Raw genomic sequence first — 16,812 nt, 5'->3', positions numbered from 1 at the left:
CGGCGGGAGCGCCACCGCGCTCCCAAGTGGCGCACTGTAGCAGTGCGCCACCGGGCCGGCCCTAAAAGCACTTTTAATATTATAACATAGCTATACAATTTCCTTGCTTTGTTATGTACTTAAATTGGTCTTTGGCTTTTTAAAATTGATTTTTAGGGCCAAGCCCATGGCGCACTCGGGAGAGTGCGGCGCTGGGAGCGCAGCAGCGCTTCCGCCGCAGGTTCGGATCCTATATAGGGATGACCAGTGCGCTCACAGTGCTCGCTGGCTGAGCGCGGTGCGGCCGGTCTCAAAAAGGACAAAAAAAATTGATTTTTAAGGTTTCTTTGTGGCTTTCTTTTTTTTTCTTTTTTCTTTTTTTTTTTTTTTTTTGCTTCCTACACATGTCTAAAAAGTGAAATTAAGTGGTTGGTCCTTGCTAAAGGGTACCAAATTTAAGGGGATACATGTTAAACACAGTAAAATAAGCACTACTGAATCTGTTTTGAAGGTTGTAAGTTTGACTTACCTGTAATATGAGGTAGCTGAATTCATCTATGTCAGTCTTTCCATTTACTTTTAAATTCTTACCACAAAGATTTTCAGTCATTCGTAGCTAAAACTCTAAGAACTTGTCCTTTCTCTTTTGCATTTAACCATTAAACATAAGACAGTTCTAAGGATACTCATCAGAAGTTTCCTTAGGATTTTACAAAATTCTGCATAGAGAAATGGCAGAAAACAAATACTATTGACTCCCTAAGTGTAACAGAGCATGAGATTTCAGGTGCATGGCAGATACTGGCTATAACTGTATGAAGCTGGGTAGTGGCAGGTGGAGGATTTGAAGTAGACAGCAAATTGGCTTACTACCTTCTTATTTTCCCCTTCCCCAGTTTCATTATTACTTCATTCATTTATTTGACTATATATTGTACTTCTAATAATTGCCTAGCATTGTCCTAAGTGCCAGAGAAATATGACTTTTCCTCAAGGAGTTTAACATATAGTGAGGGTTAAAGAATAGTAAATAGGAAATTACCTTAAAGTGTGATAAATGATAAAGGGTACTTGGAAGCTCAAAAGGAGGGACATCTAAACCAGATTTCAAGAGTGGAATCAGAAAAGGCTCCCTGAAGGAAGTGCCATCCAAACTGAGACCTAAAGGATGAGCAGGAATTAAGCAAGAAAAATTAATTGGGGAAATAGAGAGATGGAGTCTTCAGTATTCCTGAAGAAAGCAACAGCATGTGCAAAGTATAGGGGGTCAAGAGACCGAGGTGAGTTCCAAAAGTAATAGTTATAAGCCAAATGAAAGCAGTTCAAGGTGGACACAGTAAAGTTGTGAGTGGTAAGGCTGGAAAGGTAAGCATTAACTGTCTCATATAGGAATCCAAAGTCATGTTAACGTGCTTGGTCTGTACCCTATGACAATGCAAATCCAACTACTATAGGATAAGAAGAAAAAGAAGTATTTTAAAACCTATTGTAAGAATCACTTTATATATACCAATTATGATAACATCCTCTCTTCACTTATATTAAGGATATGTGCCTCAGATATTATTTTTGTATTTAATGGTTTTTCATTAAGGTGCCCAGTTTTTAGCTTTTACAATTGTCAGTCTTGAAAGCAGTCTGAAACATACTTTTGAAAGAATCCGTATAAGATTGTATATAAAACTGATCATTCCTTTCAAGTTCTATATTAGGTAACTACAAAAAGACAAATTGTTTCTTAGCTCACCCATCTTTTTTTTTAACTAGAAAATATCTTGAACAAAATAGCTAATTGGTAATATGTTGCACATTCATAATGTTCTTCAAACTAGGTAACAGAGGCAAGTAACTAACACTTGAGTAGAAAGATTACTAGCATTCTTGATTACCTCTGGCTCATCTTGGTTTGCCAGCCAAAGATAAGAGGAGATAGGTTTAGTTTTTGGTTTTGGTTTTTGCCACAAATTTTCATTAACATATATGCACATAAGGTATTGTAAGATGTTTGTAGCTGTTTTTTTGAGGCAAACTATTTTGTGAAACCAGATGTTTGCTGATCTTCACATGGAATCATTGCAGAATCAGACCCATAGATCTGTTTTCTAATTTAGTAAAAATTATTTTTGTCTGCTTCTGGTAATTATCCCAACTGACTAATTTCTGACATATATTTATTTTCTTTGCTGCCATCAAATTGAAGTTGCTGTTGTAACTGAGGAACAAAAGTGGCAGGTAGTTGGAATATCTATCAGTATTTGAAAGATTGTATCTTAGAAGGCAAGGGAACAATATAAAATGATATTGCTCAATTTTAAGAAAATCTTAATTGTTTTAAAAGAGAGATAGGCGGGGCCGGCCCGGTGGCGCACTAGAGAGTGCGCCGCCTGGGAGCACGTGGCGGCGCTCCCGCCGAGGGTTCGGATCCCATGTGGAGACCGGTTCCCGCTCACTGGCTGAGCGTGGTGCGGGCGCAACACCGAGGGTTGCGATCCCGTTGCCGGTCCCCGGTACGGGCGCAACACCGAGGGTTGCGATCCCGTTACCGGTCAGTAAAAAAAAGACAAAAAAAAGAAAAAAATTAAATAAATAAAAATAAAAAAAAATAAAAGAGAGATAGATGATTTTATTGTCAACTTAAATAAGTACAAGTGAGAAAAACAATTACAGTAGGGCAATATAAAACAAATTTATTTATAAAATTGGTTGATACATTAATATGAGTCACTTTCTAATTTATGAGATAGTTGTGGAACTGGTGAAGCTTATTGGTTTTGTTTTGAAATTAAATGGAGGTAAGCTAAGCCCAAATTCTGATCTCTTCTTTAATTACATGAGCATATAGATTGATGATGAATCTACAGAGCCTTTCTACTACTTATTCTAAGAATATTCTACTGTTCTTCAGAGGAAGAAGCTGCTCCAGATGATGCTGTTGCAGAATACAGAAGAGAGAAGCAGAAGTATGAAGCTTTGAGGAAGCAAAAGGCAAAGAAGGGAACTTCCAGGGAAGACCAGGTAACTTCAAAAACCAAAACCCATAAATTATTTATTGCCTTTTTATTGTCTTCAAATGTTGCTAAATGTAGCCAAATTTGATTATATATCAGGAGAAGCACTGCCACTTAAAAATGAAAAAGGTTATATTTATATAGGATGCAGCACCAAGTACCTTGGCCACTCTTGTAAAGGTCCTAATTCTAGACTTCTTAACAGACATTTTAGGCAAAAAAGCCTGAAACTTTCAAGTTTCAACTTGGTGCTCCCATGTCAAGCATAGGAACCTTGTAAAGCCATATAGCCTCAAAGACTCAGGTAGAACCTTTGTCTAAGTGAATACTGTATTATGAAACAGAGACGTAGTGATTGTAAATGACAAGAGGATCTCTCCCAGCCCAGCATCGCACATGCTGACCAGCCAGCTTGACTTGAAATTGTACACTGCCTGGAAATAAAGCATTTGGTCTACTAGTTGACTTCCACTGTATTAGAACTCTGTTTATTGCAAGTAATTCCTGAATCTATAGGGAGTAATATGAGCAAATCCTCAGAAATCAAGAATGAACAGAGATAGGAAGGTAGCTCAACAATTTGGGAGTCAGCTGTATATACACCATGCAGTTGGTACTTGATAAAACAAATTTCTTAAAAGCTCTGCATGTTGAAAAGCTAGGGGGCAGACTGAAAGCATTTATTTTTGGTGCTGCCAAATATATATATGAGGATATGCCATTTTAGGCATATAAATAAAACAAGCAAAATAAAAGTAAATTTAAAAGCCAAAGCATTTTTGGGTAGGTAAGTTAATCGGGGACTGTATTATAAATGACAACTAATTTCTGGTAATGAAAGATCATGCATCAGTATTTAGTGTGAAAATAATCATAGGGAATGTTGAACAGAATGTCAGTTATAGGAAATTGTAATTACAGAAAGCTAATTTATATGCAGCTTTCAAAAGAAATGGCACATGAAATGAAAAGAAGAAAAAGTACATCACTAACTTGTTTTTGTGGAGTCACAAAGTCTTCTGAATAGCAACCGCAGTGACTATACTACCAAAGATCTAAGGATCACTCTCACCCATGCGTTCCTTTTTTCCCCCCTTTTAGCAAATAGTTATTAAAAACCTAGCATGTACTAATCACTGTGTTTGGTGGTCAACAGGTAGGCACATCCCTGCCCTCTCTGAGCTGTCAGGGAAAAGAGAGAGTTAAAAAAAAGTAATACCAATAAAAAAGGGGTGAGCATTATGAAAGGGTAGGTACAGGAAACTATGTAAATATATAACAGCAGGACCTAACATGGCCTAAGAATCTAGGAAGGCCTCCCTGAGAAAATGATTTGTCAGCTGAGCTTTGAAGGATATCATGGGTTGAATGTCCCCCCAAAGTTTAATTCCCACTGTAACTGTTGAGGGTGGGAAATCATATTATGGTAGTTGAAAGGTGTGGCCTTGAAGACGTGATTAGATTGTAGGACCATGCCATAATGAATGGATTAAAAATGGTGGTCAGGGGCGTGGTTCTGAGGGCTTTAAAAGAAGAGCAAATGAGAGGTTAACCTCTCTCTGCTTCACCGTTTTCTGACATGTGAGACCCCTAGGTCACTGCTGCCACCACCAAGGCCCTCACTAGCCATGTTCCCTGTTCTTTGGACTTCCCAGCCTATGAAACCGTAAGCAATAGATTTTATTTTCTTACAAATTACCCAGTTCCAGGTATTTTGCTGTAAGCAATAGGAACGGACTAATACAGTTGAATAAGCAATAGCTAGGTGAAGTGGAGGCTAGTTGGGAGACTTTTGTGTAGATATACATGAACAAAGTCTGCCAAGGCTGGGTACCTTCAGAATAGCATCTCCACACTAGTAAGGCTCTCACTGTGCTGAAGACCCATGCTGTACATGGTTGGCTATTCATTCTTTCAGCAAAAGCCAGAAGACTTGAGTGATTCCCCTGCAGATGCCGAATAGAAATTCCTCCCTACTGATCCTACCTTCTTCACCCTGTAATGTGCCCCATTGTTTTTGTGATGTTTTCTTTTCTGCCCAGTGTCTTCTCTTACCTTTAGTATGCAGCTAGAAAAAAGTCCAATCTTTCATATAGGAGAAGCTAAGAAAGGCCAAGAGGATGTTTTTTGTTTGTCACAGTCCCCTTCTTTGAGTAAATGCCAGTAGAAAATTCATTCCACTGAGAAGTCTTTGTTTTCATTGTTCTTTATGCCCTAAGAAAAGACATTTCCAAGTATACAAAAGTCCACCATTAAAAATTGATAGGGTTTACTTTTAGGCTATAGATTAGATAGATACATAGATATAAAGATATGTGTATGAAGGTATATATTTACATAATGTAGATGTAGATATATAAGTGCACACACACGCACACCACTGAAAGATATATGTCAAAATGTTAACAATGGGTATCTTGAGTAGTGGGATAATAGTTATTGTTGTTTTGCTTCTATTTTTCAGTATTTCTGCAGTAACCTTTTTTATGATAAAGCAAATACAATAAAAGCTTATAAATAATAGGAGTGTAATGTTCTTTTTTTTTTAAATGAATAGCCTTCAGAATGCCTATGATGATATTCTATAGGAATTTATAAATTTCCTCCCAGACTCATCTCATTTAGCAGCTATGGTAATTTGTATATTTTCTGCTATTGTCTATGTGGGCATTAAATTTTGCAGAAATGTGTCAGGTACTTTTTCGTTATCATTTTTAGCGATGACTGCCTTTGTTTATTGCAGTTATTTTGCCACCACTTGTCTTTATTTGAGCTTATTTTCTAGACTGCCAGAACCTACCTTATTTTTTCGTGAACTGTGGTCTTAATGATATTTTCTGTATAAATTCTGGAGCCGAGGAATTTACAGTGACTCCTTATTATACCTATTATTCACATGTTGCACTACTACATACCCTTTTCCTTATGAAATGTGAGGATTTTATTATTGAATTCAACATATCAAAATCTTGATTAGGTCCTTGATTTTTCAAACAGGTAGTACTTTATCCCATTTCATAATGATGTACTCTTTAAAAATGTAGAATAGAATTTTTTTTTTTTTTTAAAGATGACTGGTAAGGGGATCTCAACCCTTGGCTTGGTGTTGTCAGCACCATGCTCAGCCAGTGAGCAAACCAGCCATCCCTATACAGGATCCAAACCCGTGGCCTTGGTGTTATCAGCACCGCACTCTCCCGAGTGAGCCACGGGCCGGCCTGAATAGAAAATTTTTTTAGCTTGTGTTCTCTGTGCAAATTCTGGAGGAGACTATGAAGGTATAGCCAAGAAACAATGTGATTGCAAAATTGTAGCCACTTGTTGCTTCTTCTTGCCCACAAAGGGCATGGGAGCCAAATAAGAATTTAGAGTAATGTCATAACCCCCCTTTTTTTAACATACTCAACATGTTTGTATCTCCTTCTTTTACTTAACAATAGAATGCAATGCTTTATGTATGTAGCTTTTAGTAACAGTATAATAGCATATTCTTTGTTTTTTACCAAATTTATCCATTTCCTTATTGACAGACATTTAACTTTTCCATTTTTCCATTTGTAGAAATACTGCTGTGATGCACATCTTGTTCATAAGCCATTTTCTATGTTTCAGATTGTTTTTCTAGAATATATTCCCAGGATTGGAATTACTGAATCAGAGTGGATGATAATCTTAAAGTTTCTGCTACATATCAACAGCTTTCTAAAGATGTTATTCCAATTAACCCATCTCCCAAGAGTTAATGTGTACATTCATTCTACCTTCCCAACATTGATATTTTTACATTTTTGGAAATTTGTTACATGAAAAATAGCATTTGTTGTTGGTGTTTTATTTTTGATTCCACATATTGTGGTGAATTCCATCCCTGTCTTGTAGACATTTAAGAAGTTAACTTTTTTTTTTTTTAAGATGACTGGTAAAGGGATCTTAACCTTTGACTTGGTGTTGTCAGCACCACGCTCTCACAAGTGAGCCACAGGCCAGCCCTAAAAAGTTAACTATTCATAAGCATTTATTTTTAAAGCCGAAATGTCTTCTACATAAGTAAATTTATGTTCCCAAAATCAGAAAGTGGCCAACCATCTTTGAGGAAAAGTATCAGTGCAAAGCCAACAGGATATTGTAAAGGTTTAATAATATCACTGTTGAAGGCAGTTTTGTTATTTTCCTTTAAGATAAACATTTATTTATCTAAGTGTTTACGTCCAAGTAGGAATTTTCTTTTCTATCAAATTTAAGTGTGTCTTTTAAAATTATAGTTATCTTTATCCAAAAATTTAGCAGTCTAATTGTTATTTCAGACCCTTGCGCTGCTGAACCAGTTTAAATCTAAACTCACTCAAGCAATTGCTGAAACTCCTGAAAATGACATTTCTGAAACAGAAGTAGAAGATGATGAAGGATGGTAAGGGCTTTGGTTTCTTTTATATTAACCATGAACAAATAAGCTCAGAACAGAGACACTACTGAGACATTTCCACAGTATCATCCCCCTTTTTTTTTTCAGGCTTTACTATCATTATAGGACCTCAGTACCCTTTTACTTTATTTCAGTTCAGTATAAAATGAAATAAATAAACACACCAAACACTCAATAAACAAGCATTTATTGAGTGCTGAGGTGTGTTCCCAGTATTGTACCAGCAAGTGGAAAATGCACAAGAAATGTATGACACTATCTCTGTTCTTAGGTAACTTTCTAATATTGTGGAAAAGATAAGACACATTAAACAACTAGAAAACAACCTGAAAAGACAATAAATCAATAATTTTTTCCAGTTTCCCACAAATGTTTTAGAACTCAGTAATCCATTTCATAATCCTATTAACTTCCTTTTCAGATTTATGATCTATGGGATCCTAGCAACACATACATAGTTAATTTTATTTTTATCCTTGGATATTGTTCAGCTTTTTAAGGCACTGATAAGAAATAAAGAAATTAATGATGTACAGTCCTGTGCTTAGAACTTTATCCTATATTGGCAAAAAAAATAAGAAGAAGAAGAATTGTGTTTTCCCTTATCACACCCCGCTGTCCTCAAGTTGACTTCACATGCAGTATATTAGGCCTCCCCACACCTAACTGCCTCCACCTCCCACTACACCCTGGCTCAGGCACACTGCTGAAGGCAAGCCAGTGTGTCACCCCCCACACATGACTCACCCTCTGGAGCCTCTGAACCACCACATGTGCCAAACAGCATCTCCCCTATTTCAAAACTCTGTTCAACACTCCCATCCTCCAGGAAACCAGTCAGCAAGATTTGTTGAGCACTCACAAATTTAGAGGGTGGAGGAAGGAGGGCTGGGACACACATTAAAAAAGACATAAAAACCCTTATTAAGAAAACATTTAAACAAGTACCACTCTGCAACTGTATAAAACTTTAATCAAAAGGGCTGAGATTTGATGATGATTTGAATGGAATGAATTCTACCTAACCTAGGACCCTGAAAATGCTTGAATATTTCTCAATTAACTTATGGTTTCCATATGACCTGGGTTATGCTGCCAATTTTTGTATAATCCTAGATGGCTTTTAATAGGTTTCTATTACTTATATATTTGTTTATACTTAAATTCAAAGTTGCTTGAAGGCAGAAGCTGGCTTCTCCCATAGTCCTGTGCCAAAGGCAAAGGCTCAGTGAGTGTTGATTGACCCATAGAGATAAATGCACATTGCACAGAAGAACTTTCTGTTTTTTATATGACTGGACAGGTTTAGTTTTATTTTGGATTCCTTGAATGTCTCAAAATATCTTTCAAATGTTTTGGGTTCAGCCACCACACAAAAAAAAATGTTTTGCCAAGTCCTCTTCCCCTTATTTTTGAATCCATATGCATTTTTTAGGGAAATATGACCCATGTGTTTCTGATTCATTTACACTTAACTCATCAAGATGGAGTTTGGTAAGAGCAGTTTGATGCCCAATAAGTTTTTTTAACCTTTTTATAAGCCATTTAAGTCCTTTTTTATTGAACAGGAAAGTCACCAACAAATTCAAACCCCAGAAGTTTCATTTGAAACTCATAACCCACAGTATTCAAGTTTACTTTCAACTTGGCAAGACCATTTTACTTCCAAAGGTTCTTCCTAGCCCCTTGGTTCAGTGTTCTCCCATTGTGAATTCTTCTTTAGCTTCAAATATCAATTGTGTTTTTTTTAAGTGTCATTCTTGGTTTTGATGTGATTTGATAATCTAATCAATGTTCTATCTTAACATCCTTATTAGAAAGTTAAAGAAATGCGGGAACTTCACCAGACAGGGAGGCAAAAATTACTGGTCAGTGATGTTGGCTAATTCTCCATTTGGAGGAAGAAATAATTGGTGAAGGAGGAGGCAATAAGTTAAAGGAACCATTAGCAGGTCTTCAGGGGGTTTATTTCTGCTTTCAACTGCAGTCTCCTAACAGAAAGTCAAAGCTGTACACTATGTACCTCCACAATTTTTTTGGTATTTCTTTCATCTAGCATGTAATAAAAATACCTAGTGTTCAAGGTACTATGCAGAATCATATAGAATACATAGGGCCACACATATACCATTTTATTGCAATATAGACCATTGAATTTTTGTACCCTGATAAGCGACATCATTTCTGTTCATAAATAAACCAGTTCAGCTTAATCAAGTCTCTGGTGATTTAGACCCTCTCTCATAAAGTATATTCTACCCAGGAAAGGAGTCTTGTATTCAAAATGATTTATAGCAAGTATTATGAGTGCATGGCATGTGCATGTGTGTTATGCATAAATTACGTGGTTCCCAGACTATTTTGTAGGTCACGGTTGCCGCTTTTCTAAGAAGTGAAAGTCAGCCAATGTGCTGTACTACACTGTCAGGGTCTGTTATCTGAGGTAAAATGATTGCTCTTAAGACATTTTTATGTGTCCACATGAGTGGCCACACATTGAGGGATCATTTTCATTTTCTGTCAAGATAGAAACCATTACCAATTTGTTATGTTTTCTTTTACTTGGCAAACTATTCTATTCGCATTTTTGGCTAAGCTGCTGTATTGGCATGGTATACAACAGACACTTGGGTACCATTCAGCAGCATTCTACTTTTTATGCAAAAAAAATAAAAAATAAAAAGTGGGAGAGAGAAAGAAAAGAAATATGATTCTATTGTAAACAGTGTATATGGTGTTTGATAATTATTCCCAGATTTCACTGTCTAACAAGGCATTTAAAGAAGTGTTATTGCTATATCTAAGCTGAAATGCATGAGAGAAATTTTTCACACAGAGTTACTAGGATTCTTCCTTTGCTTAGATACATACCACCAATATTGGGTGGCAGTGATGGCACCAGATTCCAGTTTAGCAGCTAGAATAGTCTCTTTGCCATTATATTCCTTAGTCTCACAGCATCACAGACTCACACAGCTATAGAACCATTGTCAAGCATGGATTTTATATCACCAGTTAGATACATGGCAGGAGGCATGTGACCAAAGGATAAGACCATGTGGGTGAAGTCCATATGCCAGTTTAGGTTTGGTTAGGTAAAGCTTAGTTAACCCTCAAAAACAATTTTTGAGAAAGCTGTATCTCACGAGACAGTGGAGAGAATTATAAAAAAGAAAGCCACCTGCTCCTTACACAACAAAATTGGCATTCCAAGGAGAGGAAAAAAACTAAATCAACGAGAGTAGACTGAGATCTTGTGAACATTAACTATTCACTACTATGTTCTATTGAAGATTTATTTCCACATTGTTAAATCTAAGATTAACTTAAAACTTTGCAACAAATGTACTTGATAAAATAATAAACAATGTAATGGTCTTTGTGCTTTCTTCCCTCTTTCTCTTCTCTCTCTCCCCCCTCCACCACTTTCCTCCATAGTACATACAGTATTCAGTATTATAAAAATTTGAAAAGCACTAAAAGTTGCATGATTGCCTCAAGTAAATATTTTAATGATCATTATATAAGTAAAAGATATTCACTATAGAAAAATCAGAATACAGGCTCCTTCAAAAGAAGTAAATAAAAGACACCTGTGATCTCAAACTCAAAGATAAATACTATTAATTTATTCATTTATACTACTTACACTAAATATGTAAAAGTATATATGTATACTATTAATTTATACATATTAATTTATACCCTTCCAGATATTTCTATGCACATACATATTTTAAGCAGACTACAGTTTTATAACTTGCTTTTTTCCCTCAGCAATATGTAGTGACTACTTCTCCTTGCATATATAACTTTATGATATAATTTTTATATTTTGTATCATGGCCATGTAGTATTGCATTATATGATGAACCACAAATTTACTTGACCATTTGGTTGGACATTTAGGCTCTTCTCAGTTTTTATGATTACAAACAATGCTGTAATAAACATCCTTGTATCTATGTCATTGCCCATTTTCTCAGGATAAATTTCTAAAACTGGAATTGCTTAGTCAGTCAGTGTGCATGTTAGGCTTATAAATATTTTCAAATGGCTCTCCCAAAATGTCATTCCAATTTATACTCCCAAGTAAATATCATTTAAGACTTGCTTTAAGGCCTGTTAGAATCTCAAGGATTAATTAAGGTTATTTGCAGCGCTTAGTGAAAGAAAATAACATTTTAAAAGAAATGCTTTGCCTTTGTAAATTTTTAAAAAATACAAATAAAGTCTGGTTTGTTTCTATTTTTAATAAAACTGTACACGTTTCAACATAGCTTCTCTTCTTGGGAACCTCATCTCTAAGTAATCTTGTTCTTGTTTCTGAAAAATTCTCCTTCTAAAATAATCCTATGGGTTAGAACTTCTAGATCTGGATTTTTTTATTTTTTCAGTTTTATTACTGTACCTCGACTTATATTAAAAATCAGTTTTATCCATCAGTCAGACAGTTTGTTTCTGCTAGATACTGAAGTTCTGAGAACCAAGACCAGCCTTGAAGAAGTTTTAAAGCCTTCCTCTGGAGTTAGCATAGTGCAGAAACAACAAGCACTATTTGTCTGAGTATCTAAAACAGTGAAATTTTAATAATGCAGATATAAGATATATATATATATATATATATATATATATATATATATTATTGACTTTTAGACCCAGTCAGACCTCAAAATAAGATACCATTAAAAATATAGCTTCATCTCATTGCTCATACTAGCAAAGCTTTAAACACCTTTTATTTGTAATATGTACTATATAATTTGTGTAATTCAGTCATGTATTGAGTGATGGGTGCAATGACAACAAATGAGTATTTTATATATAATATATATATATATATATATATATATATATATATATATATATTATTGACTTTTAGACCCAGTCAGACCTCAAAATAAGATACCATTAAAAATATAGCTTCATCTCATTGCTCATACTAGCAAAGCTTTAAACACCTTTTATTTGTAATATGTACTATATAATTTGTGTAATTCAGTCATGTATTGAGTGATGGGTGCAATGACAACAAATGAGTATTTTAATTTTAGTCCCCACTTCTTTCAGACAGGACATTGCCAGGCCTGAGTAAGAGGATGCTGTGGGCAAATGCCAAGTACAGCTGTTAAGGATGGAGGCTGTGAGAATACACCCAGATTAACTGAGTGAGAGATGTTCTTTACCCTTCAGTGTTAGCTAGGCAGCGGGTCTCAGACTTTTAGCCTCTGGACCCTTTATACTCTTAAAAATTATTGAGAACCACCAAAGTGTTTTCATTTCTATAAAATAAAGCTATCAATATTTGCTTTATTAGAAATTAAAACTGAGAAGTTACGAATCACTTAAAAATAATAATAAGCCATTACATATTAACATAAATAATATACTTTTATGAAACATAATTATATCTGCAAAACAGAAAAATTTAGTGAGAAGAGTGGCATTGTTTTACATTTTTTTGTCAAGCCGTAAAGTCTGGCATAACAAGAGCAGCTGGATTCTCATATCTGCTTTACTCTGTTTAGATTTCATACATCATGTATTCTCTGAAAAATCCTTGGAGAGGATGAGAATTTAAAAGGCAAATAATTGTATTATTATTCACACAAAATTAATTTTAACCTTGCAGACACAGGGATCCCCAAGGCATACTTTGAGAACCTCTGGACAAGACATCTCTAGTCATTGTGTGTGTCATTATGGTTCTTATTCATCAGGGGTTATGACCCAATCTATAGGTCCTGGGAAGCTTTCTTCCATGTCCCAGTTTATGATCCTTGTTTTCAAGTAGTACCAAAGTGGTATTTTCTGAATTAAGTGTGCCCAGCATCGCTGGCCTAGGCCTGCTACAACAGAATCCTTACCATTCCCACACCAACCCCATACTGGCCCTTAACTGTTTCGAAATAGTCTGTGGCATGCTATTTGATTTTTTGCTTTTCTTTTTATAAATGTTTTTTCAAAGAAAGTTTATGTCATTTTCTTTATTAAAGTCTTACACGTTCTCATTAGGTTTATTACCAGGCACTACATTTTTAGGTGCTGTTGTGAACCATTTTTTCTATTTATGTCTGTATTTATTTTTAAGGATATGCACATTTATTTGGTCAAATAACAAATACATAAACTGAATAACAGATAAGTAACAAAATACCCTGTAGAAAGTATGTCTTTTTCACAAAAACTGGAGATGTAAAACTTATTAAAATTTACATATTTCATTTTATAATCTCTACAATTATTTGAAATAGCTCTCTAATGTCTTCCAAAAGCATGCAAATATCAAATTAATTTCAGCAAAGGAAGACAAATATACTTTTCAAAGGCAAATTAATTTCTAAGCAATCAACAAGTCCACTTAATAAAAAGAAATTGATAACAGAAATTAAATACCTAAGTTTAGAAAAATAAATTGTATTAAAAAATCAATAAAGCAATTTGAAGAAAGGGCACTTCAACAACTTCATGGAAAAAATAGAATTGAAAGATAATGGAAATCTTTCCATGAACTTTGTTTAAATTTTTCCTTTTTCAAAAAAAAAAGACTACAATTGTAGAAAATATGTTCTCTGACCACAATAACAGAAGGAAATTTAGAAAACTCACAAATATGTGGAAATTAAACAACACTATTCTAAATAAACAATGGGTAAAAAGAAAAATCTCAAGGAAATTAAAGAGTACTTTGAGATAAAGATCATAGAACTACATATCAAAATTTATAGGATGCAGGGCTCTTGCAGTGCTTAGAGGAAAATTTATACTTGTAGACACCTATATTAAAAATAAGAAAAATCTCAAATCATTAATGTAAACCCGTCTTACAGAAATAAAAAAAGTAGAGCAAACTAAACCAAAAGCAGATGTAAGTAGGAAATAACAAAGATTACAATGGAAATATATGAATGAGGAATTAAAAAACAATAGAGAAAATCAACAAAACCAAAAGTTGATTCTTTAAAAAGATCAACAAAATTTGCAAACCTTTATCTAGACTGACCAAGAAAAAAGAGAGAAGACCAAAATAACTAAAAACAAAAATAAAGTAGGGGCATTATTACATTGTTACTATGGCTTTTTGTGGTGGTAAGTTGTACTCTCTCTTTCTCATTTGCATTTTTGTTCTACCAGTGTGTTTTGTTCTTTCTTGTGTTTTTGTGGTAGTGATTATGTTTTTCAGATTCCAGATGCAGGACTCCTTTGAGGATTTCTTGTACAGCCAGTCATGTGGTGGTGAACTCCCGCAAGCTTTTGTTTGTCTGGAAAATACAGTACTTTTCCCTCATTTCTGAAGGATAGCCTTGCTGGATATAGTATTCTTGACTGGCAGGCTTTTTCTTTTAATATTTTGAATGTATCATCCCATTCTCTTCTGGCCTTTAGAGTCTCTGTTGAGAAGACTGCTGTTAGTCTGATAGGGGCTCCCTTATAGGTGACTTTATGCTTTTCTCTCCTTCTTTTAAGATTCTCTCTTTGTCCTTGAGCTTTGCCAGTTTGACTATAATGTGTCTTGGAGAGGATTTTTTCAGGTTGAATCTGTTTGGGGATCTTTGAGCCTCCTGAATCTTAAAGTCCATGTCTCTCCCTATTCCTGGGAAGTTTTCCATTACTATTTCATTGAATAATTTTTTTCATACCTTTTCCCTTCTCCTCCCCTTCTGGAACACCCATGATTCGAATGCTTATACACTTAAAGTTGTCTGTTACTCTCTTAGATTTTCTTTATTTTTTTTAAATTCTTTTTTCCTGTCTTTTCTCCGCCTTGGTTATTTTGGAAAGACTATCTTCAAGATCAGAAATTCTTTCTTCTGCTTGTTCTATCCTGCTACTTAAGCTCTCACTTGTGTTTTTATTTTGTTGAGTGAATCTTTCAATTCCAAGAGTTCTGCTGCTTTCTTTTTTAAGGTATTAATCTCTGTAAATTTCCTCCTTCATATCCTAGATTTTTTTTTTTTCTCATTTCATTATGTTGTCTGAGTCTTCTCATATCTCAGTGAGTTTCCTTGGGATTGTTGTTCACGATTCCTTTTCAGTCATTTCAAGGGTTTCCTGCTCCATAGGGTCTGGTATTTGAGAATTACTGTATTCTTTTGGTGGTGTCCTATTTTCTTGGATTTTCTTATTTCTCGTATCTCTGTGTTGATGTCTGGTCATCTGGTAGAGCAGTTGCTTCTTCTATTACTCCGGAATGGGCTGTGAGGAGAGAGATGTCCTCTTGTTCTTCCACTCTCCGCTGATCAATCTCCTTGTGTCAGTGCAGTCAAATGTCCAGAGGGCCACATGTATGGTGACTGTGGCTGCCACTGTGGTGTCAAGCTGCTTTTTTTGGCATCCATGGCTGTGGCAGTGGCTGTGGGGGGCCACTTGCTTGGAAGTGGTGTTTTCAGCATGCTCTCTTGCCCGCTTTGGGGCTGGGGGTATCTCCCTTGCTTCCTTGCCTAGGACCCTGGGCATGCTCTCTTGCCTACTTCTAGGCAGAGGGGGCTGCAGCTGCTCCATGCATAGGACCCCAGGTAGACTCTCTTGTGAACTGTTTTTTCTAGTACATTTTATAGTTGGTTATTTCCAGGATCTAGGAAGGCTACTGAATCTTTTTATCTTGTGTTTGGACATTTTTTTGAATTCCTGTGGTAATTCTAATAGTTTTTCCAGTAATTGTCTGGATTCCTCCTTTTCTCCTTTCCTATTCTAGTGAGAATGTACTGTTGAGCCCATATCTTTTCTCTCTCCGGGAATCTTGCTTCATCAGTTATTTTCTCTTTTTCTTGTATCTTTCTGCCCCTCATTGACATCTCCCCATTATTGTTGAGACATACTTAAATCCCTCTCCAACCAAAAATAAGAATGACAACCTCTTCTTCTTGCCTCTGTCCCTCATTTTATGAGCAGAGTTGTGTGGTAGTGTCTTCCTCACCATCTCTGCTGGCTTGATATGTCCCATTCACTGTCACTACTACTGTTATAGTGCTCTCACCAGTGTTACTTCTCAAGACCCACCACTCAATGCTCTTCTTCTCCCACACCTTTAATGTTAGGGCTTCTCTCCACTTCTAGAATGTCAAACTTCTTCCTTTGGTGAGCTCTTGCACTCCATCCTGAAAGAGTGATCTTATTTATTTTTAGTTACCTATACAGTTAGTTTTCTGTACACTGATAGCAGTTCCCTGCATTATCTCTACCTCCAACACAGATTTTTTGCTAAACCATACAACAAAATATTCAGCCTCCCACTAAGCACCTCTTCTTGGATGTCTCCTAAGCACTTGGATGTCTCTTAAACATAATATTCACATATCTGAACTTATCAACCCTAAATTTGCTCTTCATGCATTTTCTGTTTTTAAAAATGCACCATATTTCACCCAGTTATTCAAACCAAACACCTAGATATCATCTTTC

At 35.5% G+C, this 16,812-nt stretch overlaps 1 protein-coding gene across 2 annotated transcripts in view; it reads left to right on the top strand.

The window, feature by feature from the left end:
- Positions 1–16,812, top strand: part of CWC27 (CWC27 spliceosome-associated protein homolog (S. cerevisiae)) — a 229,612-nt gene that overhangs the window by 176,742 nt on the left and 36,058 nt on the right. Inside the window, exons 12-13 of one of the 2 annotated variants that reach the window (XM_008578319.1) lie at positions 2,885–2,994; positions 7,292–7,395. In XM_008578319.1, the coding sequence (XP_008576541.1) occupies positions 2,885–2,994; positions 7,292–7,395 (214 nt within the window). The remainder of the gene's footprint in view (positions 1–2,884; positions 2,995–7,291; positions 7,396–16,812) is intronic. The other variant, XM_008578320.1, reaches the window with a different exon arrangement.

Source organism: Galeopterus variegatus, unplaced genomic scaffold (genome assembly GCF_000696425.1).
Source record: "Galeopterus variegatus unplaced genomic scaffold, G_variegatus-3.0.2 Scaffold1661, whole genome shotgun sequence".
NCBI lineage: Eukaryota > Metazoa > Chordata > Mammalia > Dermoptera > Cynocephalidae > Galeopterus > Galeopterus variegatus.
This window is presented reverse-complemented; position numbering and strand designations above follow the sequence as displayed.